At 35.9% G+C, this 20,196-nt stretch overlaps 2 protein-coding genes across 7 annotated transcripts in view; both read left to right on the top strand.

Moving 5' to 3' along the window:
* LOC131541438 (endoplasmic reticulum chaperone BiP-like) overlaps positions 1-2,461 on the top strand; it is a 30,520-nt gene extending 28,059 nt beyond the window's left edge. For 5 of the 6 annotated variants that reach the window (XM_058777168.1, XM_058777166.1, XM_058777170.1 and 2 more), the window contains one exon: positions 161-2,461. In XM_058777168.1, the coding sequence (XP_058633151.1) occupies positions 161-747 (587 nt within the window). In that variant the 3' untranslated portion in view covers positions 748-2,461. The remainder of the gene's footprint in view (positions 1-160) is intronic. The other variant, XM_058777171.1, reaches the window with a different exon arrangement.
* Positions 2,462-7,030: 4,569 nt separating this feature from the next.
* On the top strand, positions 7,031-17,563 carry LOC131541439 (endoplasmic reticulum chaperone BiP-like). Its single transcript, XM_058777172.1, has 9 exons — positions 7,031-7,121; positions 8,446-8,600; positions 10,762-10,993; positions 11,095-11,232; positions 11,324-11,436; positions 13,435-13,825; positions 14,413-14,650; positions 14,786-14,953; positions 16,308-17,563. Exons 2-9 carry the CDS (start codon positions 8,485-8,487, stop codon positions 16,862-16,864), a joined length of 1,953 nt encoding a protein of 650 aa, XP_058633155.1. The 5' UTR covers positions 7,031-7,121; positions 8,446-8,484; the 3' UTR covers positions 16,865-17,563.
* Positions 17,564-20,196: the final 2,633 nt, after the last annotated feature.

Genomic DNA, 20,196 nt, shown 5'->3' with positions numbered 1-20,196 from the left:
TTCTCAAGGACTCTGCATACATCTCTGGATGGTGAAAATGACATCTCCCATCATTCCTCTCTCCTTTATAGCATCATCAAGGCTCGCCTTTGTTATTGTTTTAAAAATGCGACCTCTAGCGACAAAAACGTATATATTGTGCCATTAATCTTCAGAATAGAATCTGTTCTCTTTTCCTGCATCTTTCCAGGTGAGCGTTCGTTGACCAAGGATAACAACCTCCTGGGCACCTTTGACCTGACCGGCATCCCTCCGGCTCCCCGTGGAGTCCCTCAGATCGAGGTGACCTTTGAGATCGATGTCAACAGCATCCTGCGCGTCACCGCCGAGGACAAGGGCACGGGCAACAAGAACAAGATCACCATCACCAATGACCAGAACCGGCTGACGCCAAAAGACATCGAGCGCATGGTGAACGAGGCCAAGCTCTTTGCCGACGAGGACAAGAAGTTGAAGGAGCGCATCGACGCCCGCAACGAGCTGGAGAGCAACACCTACTACATAAAGAACCAGATCGGGGACAAAGAGAAGCTGGGCGGCAAGCTGTCGTCCGACGATAAGGAGGCCATCGAGGAGGCCATCAAGGAGAAGATCGAGTGGCTGGAGTCTCACCAGAACGCAGATCTCGAGGACTTCCAGGCCAAGAAGAAGGAGCTTGAGGAAGTCGTGCAGCCAATCATAAGCAAGCTATACGGCAGCGCGGGCGGCCCGCCGCCGGAGGAGGACGACGAGAAGGACGAGTTGTAGACCATTCAGGCTAGTTGCATTGACACCTTCGACTCTCTAGGTGTATATATTGAACATGATAGACATTTTTGTATGAGACGGGTGAATGTTAAGCCTCAAATCTCTTCAGGAAAGACTTGTGGGTTAAAGAGTTGCGTTTGTTATTTTATTTTCTCTTCATTCTGGTGAAGATTTTGTGGTCTGTCAATTAGAGGTGGGGGGAAAAAATTGATTCAATTCTAACTTCTAACTTCTTTTTTTCTAAAGGGTTAAATTTCTTTAACTACTAGTTATTGGCACGTTAGAGTTATTCGTCACAGTAAGCCGCAAAAAAGGACTCAATGCCGTGTTGATGCTGACGGACACACAGCCGAAGTGTGAGCAAAAATTCCTCCTCTTAGATGCATGCAATTCCGAAATTAGTTCTCTTTCACAGCTTATTGCACTTAAGCGGTCAAATACACACACAATTATGTCAATATGCACATTGTGTGGAGTATTCGCATTAACGCAGTCTATTATGTCATACGTGAATGTAAACAGTTCGGAGCAAATCAGATGTGTAACAGTATATCAGATCCGTGCATTTGTTCTTAAAGCGACAGCTGACTAATAAACATGTTGCCGTCTGTTACATCAATGTTAATCAAAAAAAAAAACCCTGAATCACTTTTGTATTTTTATTATGAATCAATTTATATGTAGTTCATACAGTGAACACTATACTATTTTATATTTGATTATTTCTGTAGTAACTCTTAACACACATTAAACTTAGGTTAATGTACCTGAAAAACTTAAAGTTTATTCCATTTGAATATTATGTTTATTGTGTAGACTGAAGTCAGCTTAAATGGCATTTGTTTTATAATAATGGATTGATGGATTTCAAGGTCTACATTTAATTCACTGAGATTTTTTCTTCAAGACCTATTAAAATGTCTACTGCAGTCAAAAAGGAAACGTAAACTAGTAAATTAACACAAAACAGTAAACTAGAATAAAATCTATGCATAAACCCCAGGCTCAATGCTGCGAGATGTAAACTAAGAATTCAGAAAAAAAAGTCAGAATTGCAAGATATAATCTCATAATTCAGAGGGGGGGAAATCAGAATTGCGAGTTTATATCGGTCTATCTCGCAAATTCTGACTTTATTCTCAGATTTGCAAAAACAAAGTCTGAATTGTCTGATAAAAAGTCGGAAACATGCTTCCATAGAAAATAGTGCACATCTGCATTGCAAAATTAGCTGGATATTTGACAGTGATCCAGTAGTCAAAATATTTATGACTGAATATGCTCTGCTCTTCTGGAAAAGGAGGGACAAGCAGTTAAATAAGCCAGTGTGAAGCCAATATGTGTTTAAAAACTATAATTTGTATAGACCGTATGCTGGGAGGATGGCACAGAAGAGGCAAATGTGGTGTTATTACCATTTAAAATAGCTATTTGTTTTGTAAAATGTAGTTTATTCCTGTAAATACATTTTTAGGATTCTTAGAATAGAAAGTTCAAAACAAAAGCATTTATTTGAAATTGATTTTTTAATGATTTCTGAAGGATCATGTGGCACTGAAGTCTGTGGTAATGATGCTGAAAATACAGCTTTGATCACAGCAATCAATTACATTTTGCAATTGTAAAATTGTACAATTACAGTTCAGTTGTAATAATATCTCAAAATATTACTATTTTCACTGTGTTTCTGATCAAATAAATGCAGTGTTGGTGAGCAAAAGAGGCTACTTTCATAATTGTATTTTTATGAATCTGTGTGTGTGTGTGTGTGTGTGTGTGTGTGTGTGTTTGTGTGTGTGTGTTTTATTCGAGTTTTACTAATATCTCGAACCATTTGTAAACCAAGTGTGGGTCAAATTGACCCCAACAAAACAGATGTAACAAAATTTGTGCAGCCTTCCTAAAACACATTCATGTGTCGAAACGTTGCGTGCACATTTGGGACCCTAAATGAAAAAAATTCACCAAACTTGAACAAGAAATAAATTCTTTAACCAGTATTCAAGCAATTTGAAAACCATATGGGGGTCAAATTGACCCAACACATGGAATGACACAATTGAGACTTGGCTTGTGCTACACATAACACACAAATTCTCAGCATTTCATGACCTCATGCTCTGGCTGAATGTTTTTTTTTTTTTTTTTTTAATAATTATTAGTAGCTACATAATAAACATTAGGAAAAAGCACTCAACTGTTGAAGAAATTCATGAAGCTTATTTGCCGGAAGATCAGGTCCCTGATATGTAAACTATGGTCAATATTTAGGCTCAGTTCTGTGCAATAAACAAACCTTTTCATAATATACAATAAATCACAAGTTCAGTGTGAAAATGTCATCATTTACATGATGAAGTCTGATGATTTCTGATGCAGATTTACACTTTCCAATCACTGTTGGTGTCTAAATGTATGGAATGCCAATTCTGCCATAATTAGAAATAAATAAAGAAATGTACAAAGAAATGTAAAAAATCAAAAATAAATAAATAAATATATTAATAAATATACAAAGAAAAGTAAAAACGCTAAAATAAATTATTATTTATAATTTTATTTTCTTATGTATTTTTTTCTTTTTTTCCACATTTATGTATTTATTATTTATACATTTATTTATTTCCACATTTATTTATTTCTACATTTCTTTGATGAGGAGGGCGTGTTTTGCCACAGTGACACCTTGTGGTGCCCAAACGAAGTACAAGAAGTGTAGCCTACATGAGGCGCCTGTTGATAGTGTTGGATGAATGATTTAGATGGGCGATATGGCCAAAATCTTATATCACGGTTATTATTTCTGTTTCACGTGGGGGTTATTTCGGCTGGGAAGCTCATGCACGCTGTTTTTTTAAGTTTCACTTTCAACGCATACAACGCATGTTTCCAAGATTCGGAATAGAAGGAGGTTACTGTAGAAGTAACTCTTCCCACTTCCCTGATTATAATGGGTTCTCTTGGTGTAGACACGGCTTTAGATACGGATTAATCACATGTTTTAGAATTAGGTCAAACAAGAGGTGTCCATGGGAACGGAGCTAGTGAAACACACACACCATGCATTGAACAAACAAGCATCATGCTCATCCAAACAGCGCCTGTCGTGTGCCCTCAGCTTTTTGAGCTAACTGCATTTTTTTAAATGTAACCAAAAACAACATTGACAGCATCAGAAACAAACCTGTAAACTGATGTCCAGGGGCATTTTTTTAAAAACCGTATTAAATGCATGCATCATGAATATGGAATGCCACTTTCTTAATTCCAATCGATAAACTCAGTTAAAATATTAAAGGGCTGTTACTAGTAAAAATCCAATCAATGTCAACAAAAGCCATCAGAGACATCATTACTGAATGCATTTACACTGCAATTAGCCTACAAATGCATAAAATGTTATAAAATTAATGTTTTAAATTTTGAAGGCAGAAATATGTCAATATGTCAATCAATTAAATGATACGTTTAATATGAAACTAAAACAGACACTAGGTGGCTCCAAGTCACTGTCCTAACAAGTGAGTTCAATCCGGATTCAAATAGGTTACGCTGATTTAAAATAAATAAAAAATTTCATGACAAAATGGGGACACTTAATTTCTAGCGATTATTGTCGATTTGATTGTCTAGCTCAGTTTAGTTTAAATAGTATCTGTACAATGACATCTCTGAATTCAATAATGAAATGCCTTTAACTGAAAATTGAGTGTTTAATCTTATCATTAAACATTACTGACACTCTATCCTCCAATCTGATACTGTGATTTGATGCAATCTGTATAAAAGCGCTATATAAATAAAGATGACTTGACTTGACAAAATGATGAAAAAGATGGCAGGTAGGGGACATGTTCGGGGGAGCACGACTTCTTATGTTGAGAGAACATTTATTTCTCGTGGCCATTAATGCACGAACCTGTGTGACCACAGCAACCTCGGATATTCACAAATGGATATTATGAATACATTAATATTTTGTTTTGAATTTAAGAAAGTGCAGAATTACGAATTATTATATTAACCCATATTGCACCATGCAGGCCAATATGTAGCCTAATATTCTTCCTTTCTTTATTATTATTAGTAGTGTTATTATCATCATCATTATTATCATAGCCTATATCGAAAATAAAATTAAGGCAGCGGCTATTTACACGAAGTGAATCCGTGAACTCGCGCCTATGAAAGCGTGGGTCTAATACGGTGTAGCTTAACTGTAAACCGACAGTAAGAATTGTAATTCGATTAAAGCAAGAGTGGCCAGAGAGCCACAGTAATCAGCTCCATCCCGAATCAAACACACTTGAACAAGCCAATCAAGATCTAGGGTTAAAGCCAGGCAGGTGAGTTGAACGGTTTAAAAAGCCATTGGTTATTTTTAAGGAATAGTCTAAGTGATAAATTTGTTGTGTGCATGAGACGCCAGCGCGATTTGAACTGTTTAACCGTGGAACAGCTTTTTCTTTCGTTTGGTTAATTAGGCCCCTAAGTGAAATGTATTTTGGGTATTTATTCCTTTTTTATGTAGTCTATGAATTTATCCTGGGTTTAATTTTTTCGTTCAAAAAAGCGCAGGTGCGTGATGTGATGTGTGAATTTTGTGTATCATATTTACGCATGTACGCCTAAAACTAAAGTAAAAAATAAATAAATAAATAAATAATAATAATAATAATACAGACTCTTATCCATTCTTAGGCCTAATTTAATTCTAATGTATCATAATCTTGTGGGCTAATGATCGGTTAACGAGCTTCGGTTACAGAGCAGGTAGCCTATATAAGACCAAGCGGGAAATAAAATAAATAGGCTAATCCAAAATAATAACCTACGTGAATGGATTTAAAAGACTTTGGGATGAGATTAATATTGTATCTTAAATATTATTTTAACATTTCGTTTTGAATTTAAGAAAGTGCAGAAATTAGGCTATATATTAGGCTACCTATATTATTATTATTATTATTATTATTAGCATATAACTTAATTACTACTATCAAAAAAAATTGAATGTATAGCCTAGGCCTAGCCTATGTTAAATTCCTGTACAGAGAACCCGTAACATTCCCGTAATTTAATTAAAGAAAGAAAGAAAGAAATGATCACTGAATGGATTTAAAAAGCTGGATGGATTGGAAAGATTGTAGTTTTTCTAGGCATGTCACATGTCTTATTTTTAAATGTTGGCCTATTGATTATAACAAGGTTCATAAATGTTGTCTGTGGACTGCATATCTGTAACATATCACGCGCGCAATGTACAGAGCTAGGTTAATATAATATTTTCTTAATTCTGCGCCTTATATTAAATTCAAAACATTTTATTAATGTATGTATGCAGTCATAATAGTGTAATTTAGATTCAGAATTCAATCATACTGAAAAAGGTTGCCAGATAGTTCCATTGTTGCATCAGACAGCCGATCATTTGTTGTTTGCGTGCAGATGGTTTTGCGCACGCTCTGCTAATGAGTCACCAAACCACAACAATATCACTGTGAATGTGCCATATATTCATGAATGCATTTGGCACACATACACACATCTAACTATCAATTGGTCAATGGTTATTTATTTGCACTTTATTAGTTAAACAATCTTATTACCTGAATATTATAGTAAACTCTGTCATTCTGCAGACAAATATTTATTTATAATGACACAAAACGGTATTGATTTATTAATTTGGTAAGTAGCCATATAATAATGTACAGACAGTCGCTTCTATACACAATATTAAATTTGACAGAAACCTGAGTGAACCCTAACATTCAAACCCCAATAGCATTTTCTTTTCTTTTTATTTATTTATTTATTTGAGAACAGGAGAGTCACCTGCTGTGAATTATGATTATGAGAGGGTATAATCCTAATTCTGGCATTATTTGGGGTTTTGCGTTGTACTCATGGCAAAATTCTCTAAAAGTCTCTCTGGGTGTGTATCTCATTTAGTGAACTCTTGGTTTGTTGGGCCCCAGACTTCACACCTGTAGAGCACGATGGGTTCTATAACTGATTTGATTTTTTTAGCCAGATTCTGATAGGGATGTCAATTTTGATATTTCTCCTAATAGCATAAAAAGCTCTCACTGATGCAAGCCAATGAAATCGTTAGAGTTCCCGTAATCTAATGACGTTTCCGCCATAAATGCGTGTGCAAATCAGAATCAGTCAGCGTGCAACGCTCAGCCAATCAGCGCCCTCCAACGAGTTGCTCACCGACCAATGGCGAGGTTTCACGAGGTGGGAACCGGTTTATATACAAAACAAACGAGCGCAGCGCCAAGGTACAGCTGATACTCAAAGCGTGAGAAACAGAGAAGAGAGAAAGCCACGCCCTCCAGACAAGAGCTTATTACTACAGTTATCAGGTAAGAATTATATCTCGTTTAAACTCTTAATTTAATGTTTTAATATTACAAAAAAGCTTTAAATATATAACATTAACGCGTTATAATGGTTCTGACTGGATAGTCTTGAGGAAAAAAAACAGTTGCTTAACCCTCTACAGAAAGTTTTTCTTATTCCCCATGTTCATGTTTTTTTTAAATGATTGCAAGCAATTAAAATGTTTGAAAAGTATCAAAGAAGCTGTGGGAGTCTGACACATGGTCACAGGAGCACATGGTGTGAGAAGAAGGCAAGATTATTTGCTTTAGTAATTTTATTTAAAATGACATGAACTTTACATTAAAAAAATGTGTGTGTGTGTGTGTGTGTGTGTGTGTGTGTGTGTGAAGGTGTAGAGAAGACTTTTGTCAGGTTTTATGAATTTTTGTTTTTATTTTGCATGTTCAGAAATTCAGTTTTTTTTTTTTCGTTGCCGTTGTGCCATAAGGAGCAAGGAAGCAGGGGCCCACGACTCCCATCCCTAAACAGTATTTCCCATTGACAGTACACATGGGCAAATAATGTGTGACAAAAAGGGAAGATGCAGGGCTCCTGGGGGTGCACAGGAACACCCAAAGTGTTTTTATCAATAAAATGTTCCCAAATAAACCAAAAAATTATTAATAATTTTTTATCATGTACCATCAAAATGTATGCAGTAGAGGGTTTAAGTTGGTTTATTAAAAATATATAGGTAAATATAATAAAACTGTATGTAAATGCAATAATAAATGTGTCTTAATTGTTTGCTGCTTGTAATGTTCATTCATTAGATAGTAAGCGGTAAGAGGAACTAAATATATTTTATCCAAAATAAGTTTCAATTAAAATAAATTTATTTTAAAGTATTAATAATGACTTTTGCATGGACATTATCAAAATATAAATATTTGGAGTAAATAGTCAAAATGAGGATTTGATGATTAGTGAATCAGCACCCGCTGAAGACTAGTTACTCTTGACTAGTACAGAATGGTTTGTGATTGACTGCTTCATATTTTTTGGACAAATAGTGTCCGTTGTATGCATTGCCACTACCTTTATTAAATATGTATTAAGTATACTCAAATTCTTTATATTTAAAATACTGAAATTATTTAGATTTAAAAGATTTATATAATGCATTTGCAGCTGAACTCAATGCATCATTTCATGACATTTTTGGTTAAACTATTTTAGAAGATAATTACCAGATAATTCGTTTTTGCATTAAAATGCATTGCTTGATTTATAGTCATCTGTCCAGCCAGTGAGTGACGTGCTTCATTATGTACCTGCCCTGACCTGTGACCTTTATTTTTAAAGTACTCTTTAGTGGAGATTTGACAGAAGATCAACGTCAAAATGCGATTGGTTTGCCTGTTTCTGCTGGTGGCCGGCAGTGTGTTTGCTGAAGAGGATGACAAGAAGGAAAGTGTTGGGACAGTGATTGGAATAGACCTCGGCACGACCTACTCCTGGTGAGAATGAGTTTGGATTTATATACAGGGGTCACAGGGTCATTAAAATGCACACACACACACACACACACATATATATATGTATTATTTATACATACATACACATACATACATATATACAGTATACATGTGTGTGTGACCCTGGACCACAAAACCAGTCGTAAGGGTCAATTTTTCGAAATTGAGATTTATACATCATCTGAAAGCTGAATAAATAAGCTGATGTATGGTTTGTTATGATAGGACTACTATTTGAAAATCTGGAATCTGAGGGTGCAAAAAAATCTAAATATTGAGAAAATCACCTTTAAAGTTGTCCAAATGAAGTTCTTAGCAATGCATATTACTAATCAAAAATTAAGTTTTGATATATTTACAGTAGGAAATTTACAAAATATCTTCATGGAACATGATCTTTACTTAAAGCTGCAGTCCGTAAGTTTTGCCTCTTTGTTGCCATCTCTGTTTGAAAACCTGGAATTGCAAACTGTTTGCGGAATTATCTCGCGTGCGTGGGTTGTGAGTCGGCACGGCTTCAGCGCAGATGAATCTAATGTTTTGAGGTGAATGTGTGGCTGTCAGTCACCACACCGGTGTGGATGTTTACTGTACTTCGCAATCACAGATTCTAGCCTACGTCTTGGAATATATGACCCAAATGAGAATTTTCACCGTATATTGCCATCTGAACAAGTAAGTAACAAGTCTGCCACGTTTGTTCTGACCAACTGAGGAAAAAAGCATTACCATAAATCGTGCTACCAATGGTGATTTAATCTAAAAATCAGTTAGCTCATATCACATCAAACCGTGCAAAGTATTATTATTGTTATTCTCAAATTATTAATGTTAAGTGAAAGTGACGTGACATGTGGCCAAGTATGGTAACCCATACTCGGAATTAGTGCTCTGTATTTAATCCATCCAAAGTGCACACACACACCGTGAACACACACCCAGAGCAGTGGGCAGCCATTTATGCTGCGGTGCCCGGGGAGCAGTTGGGGGTTCGGTGCCTTGCTCAAGGGCACCTCAGTCGTGGTATTGAAGGTGGAAGAGAGCGCTGTACATTCACTCCCCCCCCACCTACAATCCCTGGCGGACCTGAGACTCTCTAACCATTAGGCCACGACTTCCCCACAGTAGAAAACAACATCAGCATTGCGTGAATATGAGTATAGTGTGTATTAGTGTAGATTTCAATTTCTGTACAGTCTAATATCTAATTGTCATGTCATTTGAATTTCATATTAAGAAATTCTTTTAACCCAAAAAGCAAATTATTCTCCCTTCGAACTGGTTTTCTTTAAAATACAAATCTTGTGTAATCCCAGGCTGTCTGTAATCAGAAGCCTATTTAAAACTGAAATATAATTTAATTTCATTCACATGTGTTTCATAAACACATAATCCTTTCTGGATTTCAATCCGCCATCAAAATGGTACATTTAAGTATTCTAGCTGCTGGGAGGAAAGGCTATAAACGGTCCATCTCCTGCAGTATCCTCACATGCCATAGCCTAGTAGCCAGAACAACTTCTTTATGTTTATGTGACGTAATGACGCAGTGCCATGCTCGAATTTCCAGCGAATTCCTACCCGTACCACTCAAATAAGAAAACATTATTATAAACTGACCGTTGTGAATCGGGCTAAAGTAAGGCGATAGTTTTGAACACTGGCTGGTTATGTACTTGCTCAAATATTGATTTCGGATAATTTTTAATCAAAAAAAAAGTTACGGAACAGCAGCTTTAATGTCCTAATGATTTTTCAATAATTTTGACCCATACAATGTATTTTTGGCTATTGCTACAAATATACCCCAGTGACTTAAGACTGGTTTTGTGCTCCAGGGTCACATATATGTGTATATGTACTGTATGCACACACAGTCATGTGAAAAAGAAAGGACACCAAATTGAATTCCATTATTTCTTTTGTATCAGGACATAATAAAAAAATTATCTGGTCCTTGGTCCTTCTCTATATATAAGTAAATTAATAATATAAATAAATTATATATACATGTATATATCTTTTATTTCCAATTTTTTTTTTCTTTAGTGTTTTTATTTATGTGTATTTTTTCCTATTAATGCTGAGGTTATTTATAATTAACATATGAGTTTGTACTTATCCTATTTTATTTTTGTTCCAGTGTTGGAGTGTTCAAGAACGGCCGTGTGGAGATCATCGCTAATGACCAGGGAAACCGCATCACTCCATCATACGTGGCCTTCACCACCGAAGGTGAGCGTCTCATCGGAGACGCTGCGAAGAACCAGCTGACCTCCAACCCTGAGAACACCGTCTTTGATGCCAAGAGGATGATCGGCCGCACATGGGGCGACTCGTCTGTGCAGCAGGACATTAAATACTTTCCCTTTAAGGTACACACGTCTGCTAGCTTCTGTTTGAACTGTATTTGAAGTGAACTATACTTCCCTTTGACTTCAATGCGAATGCTAAACACTTGCTGCATCTCTTCCAGGTTATTGAGAAGAAGAACAAGCCTCACATCCAGCTGGACATCGGATCAGGTCAGATGAAGACTTTCGCCCCTGAGGAAATCTCTGCTATGGTTCTGACTAAAATGAAGGAGACTGCGGAGGCTTACCTGGGAAAAAAGGTAAAGTTTTGACTCCAACACAAAGAAAACATGTAATCTCAGTTGCACTGCAGTAAAACTCAACATCTGATCCCTTTCTGCTCTTCTAAAGGTCACACATGCTGTGGTCACTGTCCCCGCTTATTTCAATGATGCCCAGCGCCAGGCCACCAAAGATGCAGGAACCATTGCTGGTCTGAACGTCATGAGGATCATCAGTGAGCCGTAAGTATCCGATTGCTTCTGCTTTCTTGTAAAACAAGTCATTTTCTTCTAGGTCTCTGTTGAAATCAACATCATAGGTTTTTCTTAGTTTGATTGATATTCTATAATAGCTTTTATTAATAATTTGATATAAATTTAATTTTGTATATTGTCAGCTATTACAGTTTTATTTATTTTTTTATTATTATTTTATTTTTAAATATGTATTTATAGTTTTTTATTCATTATTTTTTTGTTATTTTAGTAAACCTATAAATGTTGCAACAAGCTTAATTTTTTATATATATAATTTTATATCGGTTAACTTTTTTCATGCAATGATTTTTTTGAGGTTTTAGTTAGTTAATGATAATATCCATGATGGACTTTTTTTAAATTTTTCCTTTTTTTGTTGTTATTTTTAAATATTTCTTTATAGTTTTTATTAATTAAGTTATTCTAGGTTTTATCAAATGGCCAGAGTTTTGAGATCACAATGGACATGAAGGACTACAATGCGATAAAAGCTCGCTCAAGTACTGAGGAGCTAAACCATGCAGGGCTTTATAAGTAATTAGCAAGATTTTAAAATCTATACGATGTTTAATAGGGAGCCAGTGCAGAGTTGACAGAACCAGGCTAATATGGTCATACTTCCTGGTTCTAGTAAGAACTCTAGCTGCTGCATTTTGGACCATCTGGAGTTTGTTTATTAAACACGCAGAGCAACCACCAATAAAGCATTACAATAATCTTACCTTGAGGTCATGAATGCATGAATTAACGTTTCCGCATTTGACATTGAGAGCATAGGTTGTAATTTGGTGTAATTACAGTAAGTGTTGTAAATATGTTTTTGAGATGCAAAAAATGTGGTTTACAAATGCCAGAAAGGAAAGGAAATGCTTTCGAAGGAAAGATTGCTATCAAATCTAGGTTCTTAAGAATTCTTCTGACAAAGAATTGACAGAGCAGCCATCAAGTGTTAAGTTAAGTGACGTATTGTCAAGTATGGTGACCCATACTCGAAATGGTGCTCTGCATTTAACCCATCCACATAGCACATAGCAGTGGGCAGCCTTGCTCCAGCGACCAGGGAGCAATTAGGGTTTCGGTACCTTACTCAAGGGCACCTTAGTCATGGTATTGAAGGTGGAGAGAGTTCTGTTCATTCACAATCCCCACCTTCAATTCCTGCTGGCGTGAGAATCGAACCAGCAACCTTCAGGTTACAAGCCCAACTCCCTAACCATTAGGCCACGACTACCCCTAAGACACCTTTAAAATTTAGCAGTAGGAAATTACTAGTCATCCAGTTTTTTTTATAAAAACTACTATGAATTCTGTTAGTTTTGCAAATTGGTATGCTTCATCAGGCCGCAAAGAAATATAGAGCTGAGTATCATCAGCATAACGGTGAAAGCTAACACCATGTTTCCTGATGATATCTCCCAGGGGTAACATGTAATGCATAAAAAGCAGTGGTCCTAGTACTGAGCCTTGAGGTACTCCATACTGCACTTGTGATCGATATGATACCTCTTCATTCACTGCTACGAATTGATGACGGTGAGATAAGATTTGAAACATGCCAATGCATTAATGCCAACATAATTTTGTAAACTATTCAAAAGAATGTTGTGGTCGATAGTGTCAAATGCAGCACTAAGATCCAGTAGCACTAATAGAGAAATACAACCACGATCGGATGGTAAGAGCAGGTCATTTGTAACTCTGATAAGAGCAGTCTCAGTACTATAATATGATCTAAATCTTGACTGGAAATCCATTTCTCTCTAAGAAGGAACATAGTTGTGAGGATCTTTGACAGAAAAGAGAGATCTGAAATCAGTCTGTATGTAATGACATCTCAAAATTAGAAATGTTGCTTTGGCAACTAAATGAAATAAAACTTTTTAAAAATATTTTATTTCAGTATTGTTACTTGAAATAAAATATTGTTTTAATGGTTGTAGTTAACGATAATAACACTAGTGAATGTCTTGTTGCTCTCCACAGAACCGCCGCTGCCATTGCTTACGGTCTGGACAAGAAGGACGGTGAGAAGAACATCCTGGTGTTTGATCTCGGTGGCGGCACCTTCGACGTTTCCCTGCTGACCATCGATAACGGCGTCTTCGAGGTGGTGGCCACTAATGGAGACACTCACCTCGGCGGGGAAGACTTCGATCAGCGCGTCATGGAGCACTTCATCAAGCTCTACAAGAAGAAGACCGGAAAGGATGTGCGCAAGGACAACCGTGCCGTGCAGAAGCTGCGTCGTGAGGTGGAGAAGGCCAAGAGAGCGCTGTCTGCCCAGCATCAGGCCCGCATCGAGATCGAGTCCTTCTTTGAGGGTGAAGACTTCTCCGAGACGCTGACCCGCGCCAAGTTTGAGGAGCTCAACATGGTAAGAGAAGCTCCGCATTACCAACTAAACCTTAACTAAACTAGAACTATGATTTATAAATAATATTAATAAAACTGCTAATTATTAATAGTATTAAAAGATTTTTATTTATTTGAATAAAACTGAAATTAAAAAATATATATATTAGGGGAAAAGGCTTAAAACTATATTAATTTCCTTTTACATTACTTTTTTTTCATAATCTATTTAGTTTTTATTATTTTTATTTTTTTGCTGATTTAATAAAATTGAAAAAATTAATTAAATTTAAAATATTAAAAAGCAAAAACTAATTCAAAATATCAATAAATTCTGTAATCTAATACTGTATCTATCTAGGGAGATAGTTTGGTTTGTTCATTTTTATTTTAGTATTACTAAAACTGAAAATAAAATTAAAATGTCAAAAAACTCACTGAAGGTTACTAAAACTTTTGAATTAAAATGAAAACTGAAAATCTAAAAATAATTCAAAATATTGATAAATACTTTTTTAGTTTATTAAAAATACAAAAATAACTGTGATTGTGCCTGTATCTGATAAATTCATGGAAAACAACTAATGTTTTGTGCTTTTCTCCTCACAGGACTTGTTCCGCTCCACAATGAAACCAGTGCAGAAGGTTCTGGAAGACTCTGACCTGAAGAAGGCTGACATTGACGAGATCGTTCTGGTCGGTGGCTCCACTCGTATTCCCAAGATCCAGCAGCTGGTGAAGGAGTTCTTCAACGGCAAGGAGCCGTCCAGAGGAATCAACCCTGATGAGGCCGTTGCTTACGGAGCCGCCGTCCAGGCCGGAGTCCTGTCAGGAGAAGAGGACACTAGTGAGTCTGTCTGCAGCCTTTAATGATGGACACATCTAGGGCTGGGCAATATATTTTTGATTATGATATTTGCGATAATTGAACAACTGGCTAGGTCTCTTGCCAGATTCTTAATGACTGAAATGTGTTGAACAGATAAGCTGGCGATTCTGGACGTTTGCCCTTTGACCCTGGGCATTGAGACGGTCGGAGGAGTGATGACCAAACTTATTTCCAGGAACACAGTCTTGCCCACCAAGAAATCCCAGATCTTCTCCACCGCTTCTGACAACCAGCCAACCGTGACCATCAAAGTTTATGAAGGTAAGCGACACTTTCTGAGTGACATTTATGACCCATTTTTATTTGTTTATTTTGTATGAAAAGAGTTTTAATGGATTTGTTTCAGATTTTGAAGATAAAACCTATTTAAAAAACAGCTCAAATAGCCATGGTAGCTAGCAAATTACAAACATGCATGCATTTATACTTATAAACCCAGTTGATATACATCATACAATTTTATTTTACCTTTTTTTTTTTTTTTGTGAGTTTTCCCCCCATATTTTGCTACATTTTTAAGCTGTTTCTTGCTTAAAATTGCCAATGTAGCTAGCGTGTTAAATTACAAACATGCAGATATACATATGAAGAGTTCATTTGCAAAAACCGATAAATGCCACTTAAAAAAAAATGATTGCCGTGCATTATTCTCCACATATAGCGCAATCTGAACCCTTAACACGTTTTGTCAAAAAAACGGTATTGTCCACTTTCAAGGCATCGCGAGTTCACGTTTTACTGCAGAAGCCGACAAGTGCCCTTGCTGTTTGTGAACAGAAGCTGATAAGTCCATTTTAGCGAATCAGCACACTGTATTCAGGTCAGGTGACAAGGATACTTTCACTTTGAAAAGACATGCTAGCTGAGAGGAGTTTCGTCAAAGCTGACTAATAGTGATCGAGGATGGATAATTTCGACGAACTTGATGAACCTGTGATATCTTCTGTGATAAATAAAAGGAAAATAAAAGCTGAAACGTTTTCACAGAGCCTTGCAAAAGCAGCGTGTTACAATGGTGAGGTAAAAGCTCCGTGTATTGCGTGTAATCACAACCATACAGTTTATGATCACAACAACAACAACGTTTGTCAGGCATCTACATTGTCATCTGAGGAGATTACAGAGATTAAACGAGTGTTTTTTAAACTCAAAAACATGAAATGTGGAGTTATCTGCTTTTGCCAAAAAACGACTGTTGGAGTCATCTGCTTTTGCTATAAAACAAACTTTTAATATGTAAAAAAAAACATGAACTTTCAATGAACTTTAATTTTGTAAATGACCTGTATTTGTTTAAGTTATTATTACAACCCGACTGCAGTTTGATTGATATTACTTGGAATGCGCTATAAAAAAAAAGTGATTTCTGAAAAAAAATAAGTTATCGGTTTCTGCAAATAAACTCTTCATTCATATATATATATATATAAATACTGTATATGTATTTGTCTGGCCTTTTTTTAAATGAAGATACTTTTAAAGAATTGTGTTTTTATTGTTTGTTTTTTCCTCACCTTTTGATGTTTTTGCTTCATTTTAGGCCGTTTCTAATTTTTCATTCGTCTTTAATCTTCAGAATAGAATCTGTTCTCACTCTTTTCCTGCATCTTTCCAGGTGAGCGTTCGATGACCAAGGATAACCACCTCCTGGGCACCTTTGACCTGACTGGCATCCCTCCGGCTCCCCGCGGCGTTCCTCAGATCGAGGTCACCTTCGAGGTTGATGTCAACAGCATCCTGCGTGTCACCGCCGAGGACAAGGGCACGGGCAACAAGAACAAGATCACCATCACCAACGACCAGAACCGGCTGACGCCCGAGGACATTGAGCGCATGGTGAACGAGGCCGAACGCTTCACCGATGAGGACAAGAATCTGAAGGAGCGCATCGACGCCCGCAACGAGCTGGAGAGCTATGCCTACTCCCTGAAGAACCAGATCGGGGACAAAGAGAAGCTGGGCGGCAAGCTGTCATCTGATGACAAGGAGGCCATCGAGAAGGCCGTCGAGGAGAAGATCGAGTGGCTGGAGTCTCACCAGAACGCAGATCTCAAGGACTTCCAGGCCAAGAAGAAGGAGCTGGAGGAAATCGTGCAGCCCATCGTAAGCAAGCTGTACGGCAGCGCGGGTGGCCCGCCGCCAGAGGAGGACCACGAAAATGACGAGTTGTAGACCGTTCAGACCTCTTTCGAGTTGCGTTAATACCCTTGTCTCTCTAGAAGCGGCTAAGGTGTAAATATGTACTCCAGTGGTTCAAGTCTTTCCTCTCAGATAGGTCCTTCAAGGTATCTTGGATGGGTGAGGTGTCCAAATCGCAACATATAGCTACTGGGGTGCCTCAGGGCTCAGTTCCTGGACCCCTTCTCTTGTCTACAAAGTACTGAATCACATTTGTATCTTTATTATGAATCAATTTATACATAGTTCATACAGTGAAGATTATACTTTAATTTTATATTTGATTATCCGGTTTCTGTGGTATTTCTTAAAACATGTTAAACTTTGGCTAATGTACCTGAAAAACATTTAAAAACATTTAATTTAAAGTTCATTTAATTTTGTCTATTGTATTTGTCCTATTGTTTATTTATTTTTTATTTTATTTACCAGTTTTATGTTTGCAAATGTTTTTATTTTTTTTTTTATTAAGGATTATTGTATAATTATGTACTAAGTAATTTTTCTATTTGTCTCAGGGCTGCCTGGGTTTATTGTAGATGACTGCTGGTCAGCTTAAATGACTGTTAATTTGAGTTAATTTTAATGTGAAATTAGTTAATTTTGTTCCCCTGAAATATAGACAATTCATGCATTTGGGTGAATGATAGAGTGCTTTAAAAAAAATTAAATATTAAAACTAACTATTTAAAAAATTTGAGTAATATATAAATATTAGATGAAAATTATTTTATTTTTAGTTCTGATTCATTATTAAATTACTAATAATAAAACTGAAAAAATATTAATTTATAAGTGAACAAATAAAAAAAATTACAGACTCAAGAAAAAAATGCTAAAACTTTTGAAATATTTTAGACTAAAATATTTTATGCTAAAATATTTATCTGAAATATTAAAAACTAAACTATTTACCTGAAGTACCCTGAGTTTCTCTGAACAAAACAGTGCAACACTAAAGATTAAATATTTTATTTGTTTTACCTGCATGCCATGTGAGCAACAAATACAATATATATTTTTTTATATTTTAATATAATTTTTTTTTTAAATATTTAATGTTATTTTATTTTTAAGTGTTTTATTTGAATGGTTTTTAAGGTTAATGTAATTTTACACATGTATTGTTTCATTAATTTGTAGCTTTTCATCAGTTCGGAATCCCTGTATTAAACATACTTTAAAAAAATGCATTTCAACTGTAGTAGTTGTTCAAATATGTACAAAGTCAAAATTAATGCAAAGATTACATTTATACAAATTCATCAAGCATTAAAACATCAAATTATCAGATTCCTGTTTGTCATCGACCCATTTACCAAACACATGGTGAATATCTAGTTTTATAGTTCAAAAGAATTTCAGGAAATCGAATCTTTGCCAATTTATGCAAGCAACAGTTGAAAAGCATTTATTGAATATGAAAGGCCAGCAGTAAAGTCAGCACTGTAATGAGGCAGTCATTGAATATGACGCCCTGAGTGTCCATTTCTCAGAAGATGAAGCACAGATGCACCACGTCTCTGTCACGTGAGAGAATTGCAGTCTAAAGCGCTGATGCCTACAGTTTGTGCTGATGTGGCCTCTTACTGCTGTTGACATTCCTCTCACAAATGATGAGAAGGTGGAAAGGATGATCAGCTCCTATGTGAGGAAATGGATAGGGGCCCCATGAAGCCTGAATATTATCAGCCTGTATGGACATGGCATGCTTGAGTTTGAGAGTTCAAATGCACTAAAGCAAGGCAAGAAATTACACTCTGAGAATCTCGAGATCCACCGATACAGGCAGCTAGACCACTGCTGCCAACAGGACAAAAATGGACACGTGATACTGTACAACAAGCAAAGTCAACACTTTACCATGCCGACATTGTGGGCCCTATTCATCTTGGGAGAAGGGGCTTGGGCCGGTCTCACAGCAGACATTAATGAAACAAGGCAATATCATCAGAACAGTGAAAGCTTGTGGTCCAGTAATACGTTCAAAAAATTGAAAGGTTGAATGTAATATATACTGCTTAAAAACAGTATGAAATATGCAAAGAGGCCCCAAAAGTACTTAGAGACATTTGAACTCTGATCATTATAAAATATCATTAGACTTTAAATTTTACAGGATTTCTTCTCAGAACTAACTGTCACGGTGCACACATCAGGGAGGAACGAGGAACACGCAGACGAGGATATAAGGCAAAATAATAGTCTTTAATGACGACATCAGGGCAAGGCTGACACACAGACAGGAACACCGGGGAGTAACGAGTAGACCAGACAAAATCTAACTGAACAGGCAGGAACTAAATACACATGATAATTACTGATCAATAGACACACCTGAACAGAATAAACTAATAATCACACTTAACAAGGACAGGAACATGACCAAATATGGAAACAAGAGGCGGGAACACATGACACACATGACAGAGGACTGACACTAACTTCATCAATTTGCTCAGTGAATTAATTATATTACCTATAAACATGTTCCACCAACATTTCACAACCACAATGCTGGCCAAAAGAATTGCGCTCATGCTATATATATATTATTTAAACATATTTTATATAAAATATATTTTTTAAAAATGATTGCTTTGATTTGATTTTATTTATTTTTATTTAAACTGCTAAAAGAGTTCTTATGGTTGAAGCTCCAGTAGATTTAAATCATTTCATTTGGCACTTTTTTTTGTCACCATTAGTCAAACAATTTGAATAATTAAAAGGTCTTTTTTTTTTTTCAGAAGTCCTTTCTGCTCTTGTTGTGAAATATTATTACCATTTAAAATAGTTATTTTCTATTTGAATAAACTGTAAAATGTGATTTATTCCTGTAAATATATTTTTTCAGGATTCTCTGATTAATAGAAAGCATTTATTTGAAATTGATGTTTTATTGATTTCTGAAGGATCATGTGACACTGAAAACTGGAGAAATGATGCTGAAAATTCAGCCTACATTTTAATAACATCTCACAATATTACTGTTTTCACTGTATTACAGTATTGGTGAGTAGAAGAGAATGCTTTCAAAAACAAAAAAAAATATTCAAGAATAAATAAATATATAAATAAAGTATTTCGAGCCTTTTGAAAATCGTGTGTGGGTCAAATTAACCCAACACATGGAATGACACAATTGAGACAGTTAAACTTTGCCTTGTGCTATATAGTCAGCGTTACACATAACACACAAATTCTCAGTATTTCATAATCTCAAGCACTGGCTAAATTGCTTTTTTATTTATTTTTTAATTTTTTAATGGTTATTACATAATAAAAATCAGAAAAAAAGACTCAAATGTTGAAGAAATTCATGA

The sequence above is a fragment of the Onychostoma macrolepis genome, chromosome 05 (genome assembly GCF_012432095.1).
Source record: "Onychostoma macrolepis isolate SWU-2019 chromosome 05, ASM1243209v1, whole genome shotgun sequence".
NCBI classification, from domain to species: domain Eukaryota; kingdom Metazoa; phylum Chordata; class Actinopteri; order Cypriniformes; family Cyprinidae; genus Onychostoma; species Onychostoma macrolepis.
This window is presented reverse-complemented; position numbering and strand designations above follow the sequence as displayed.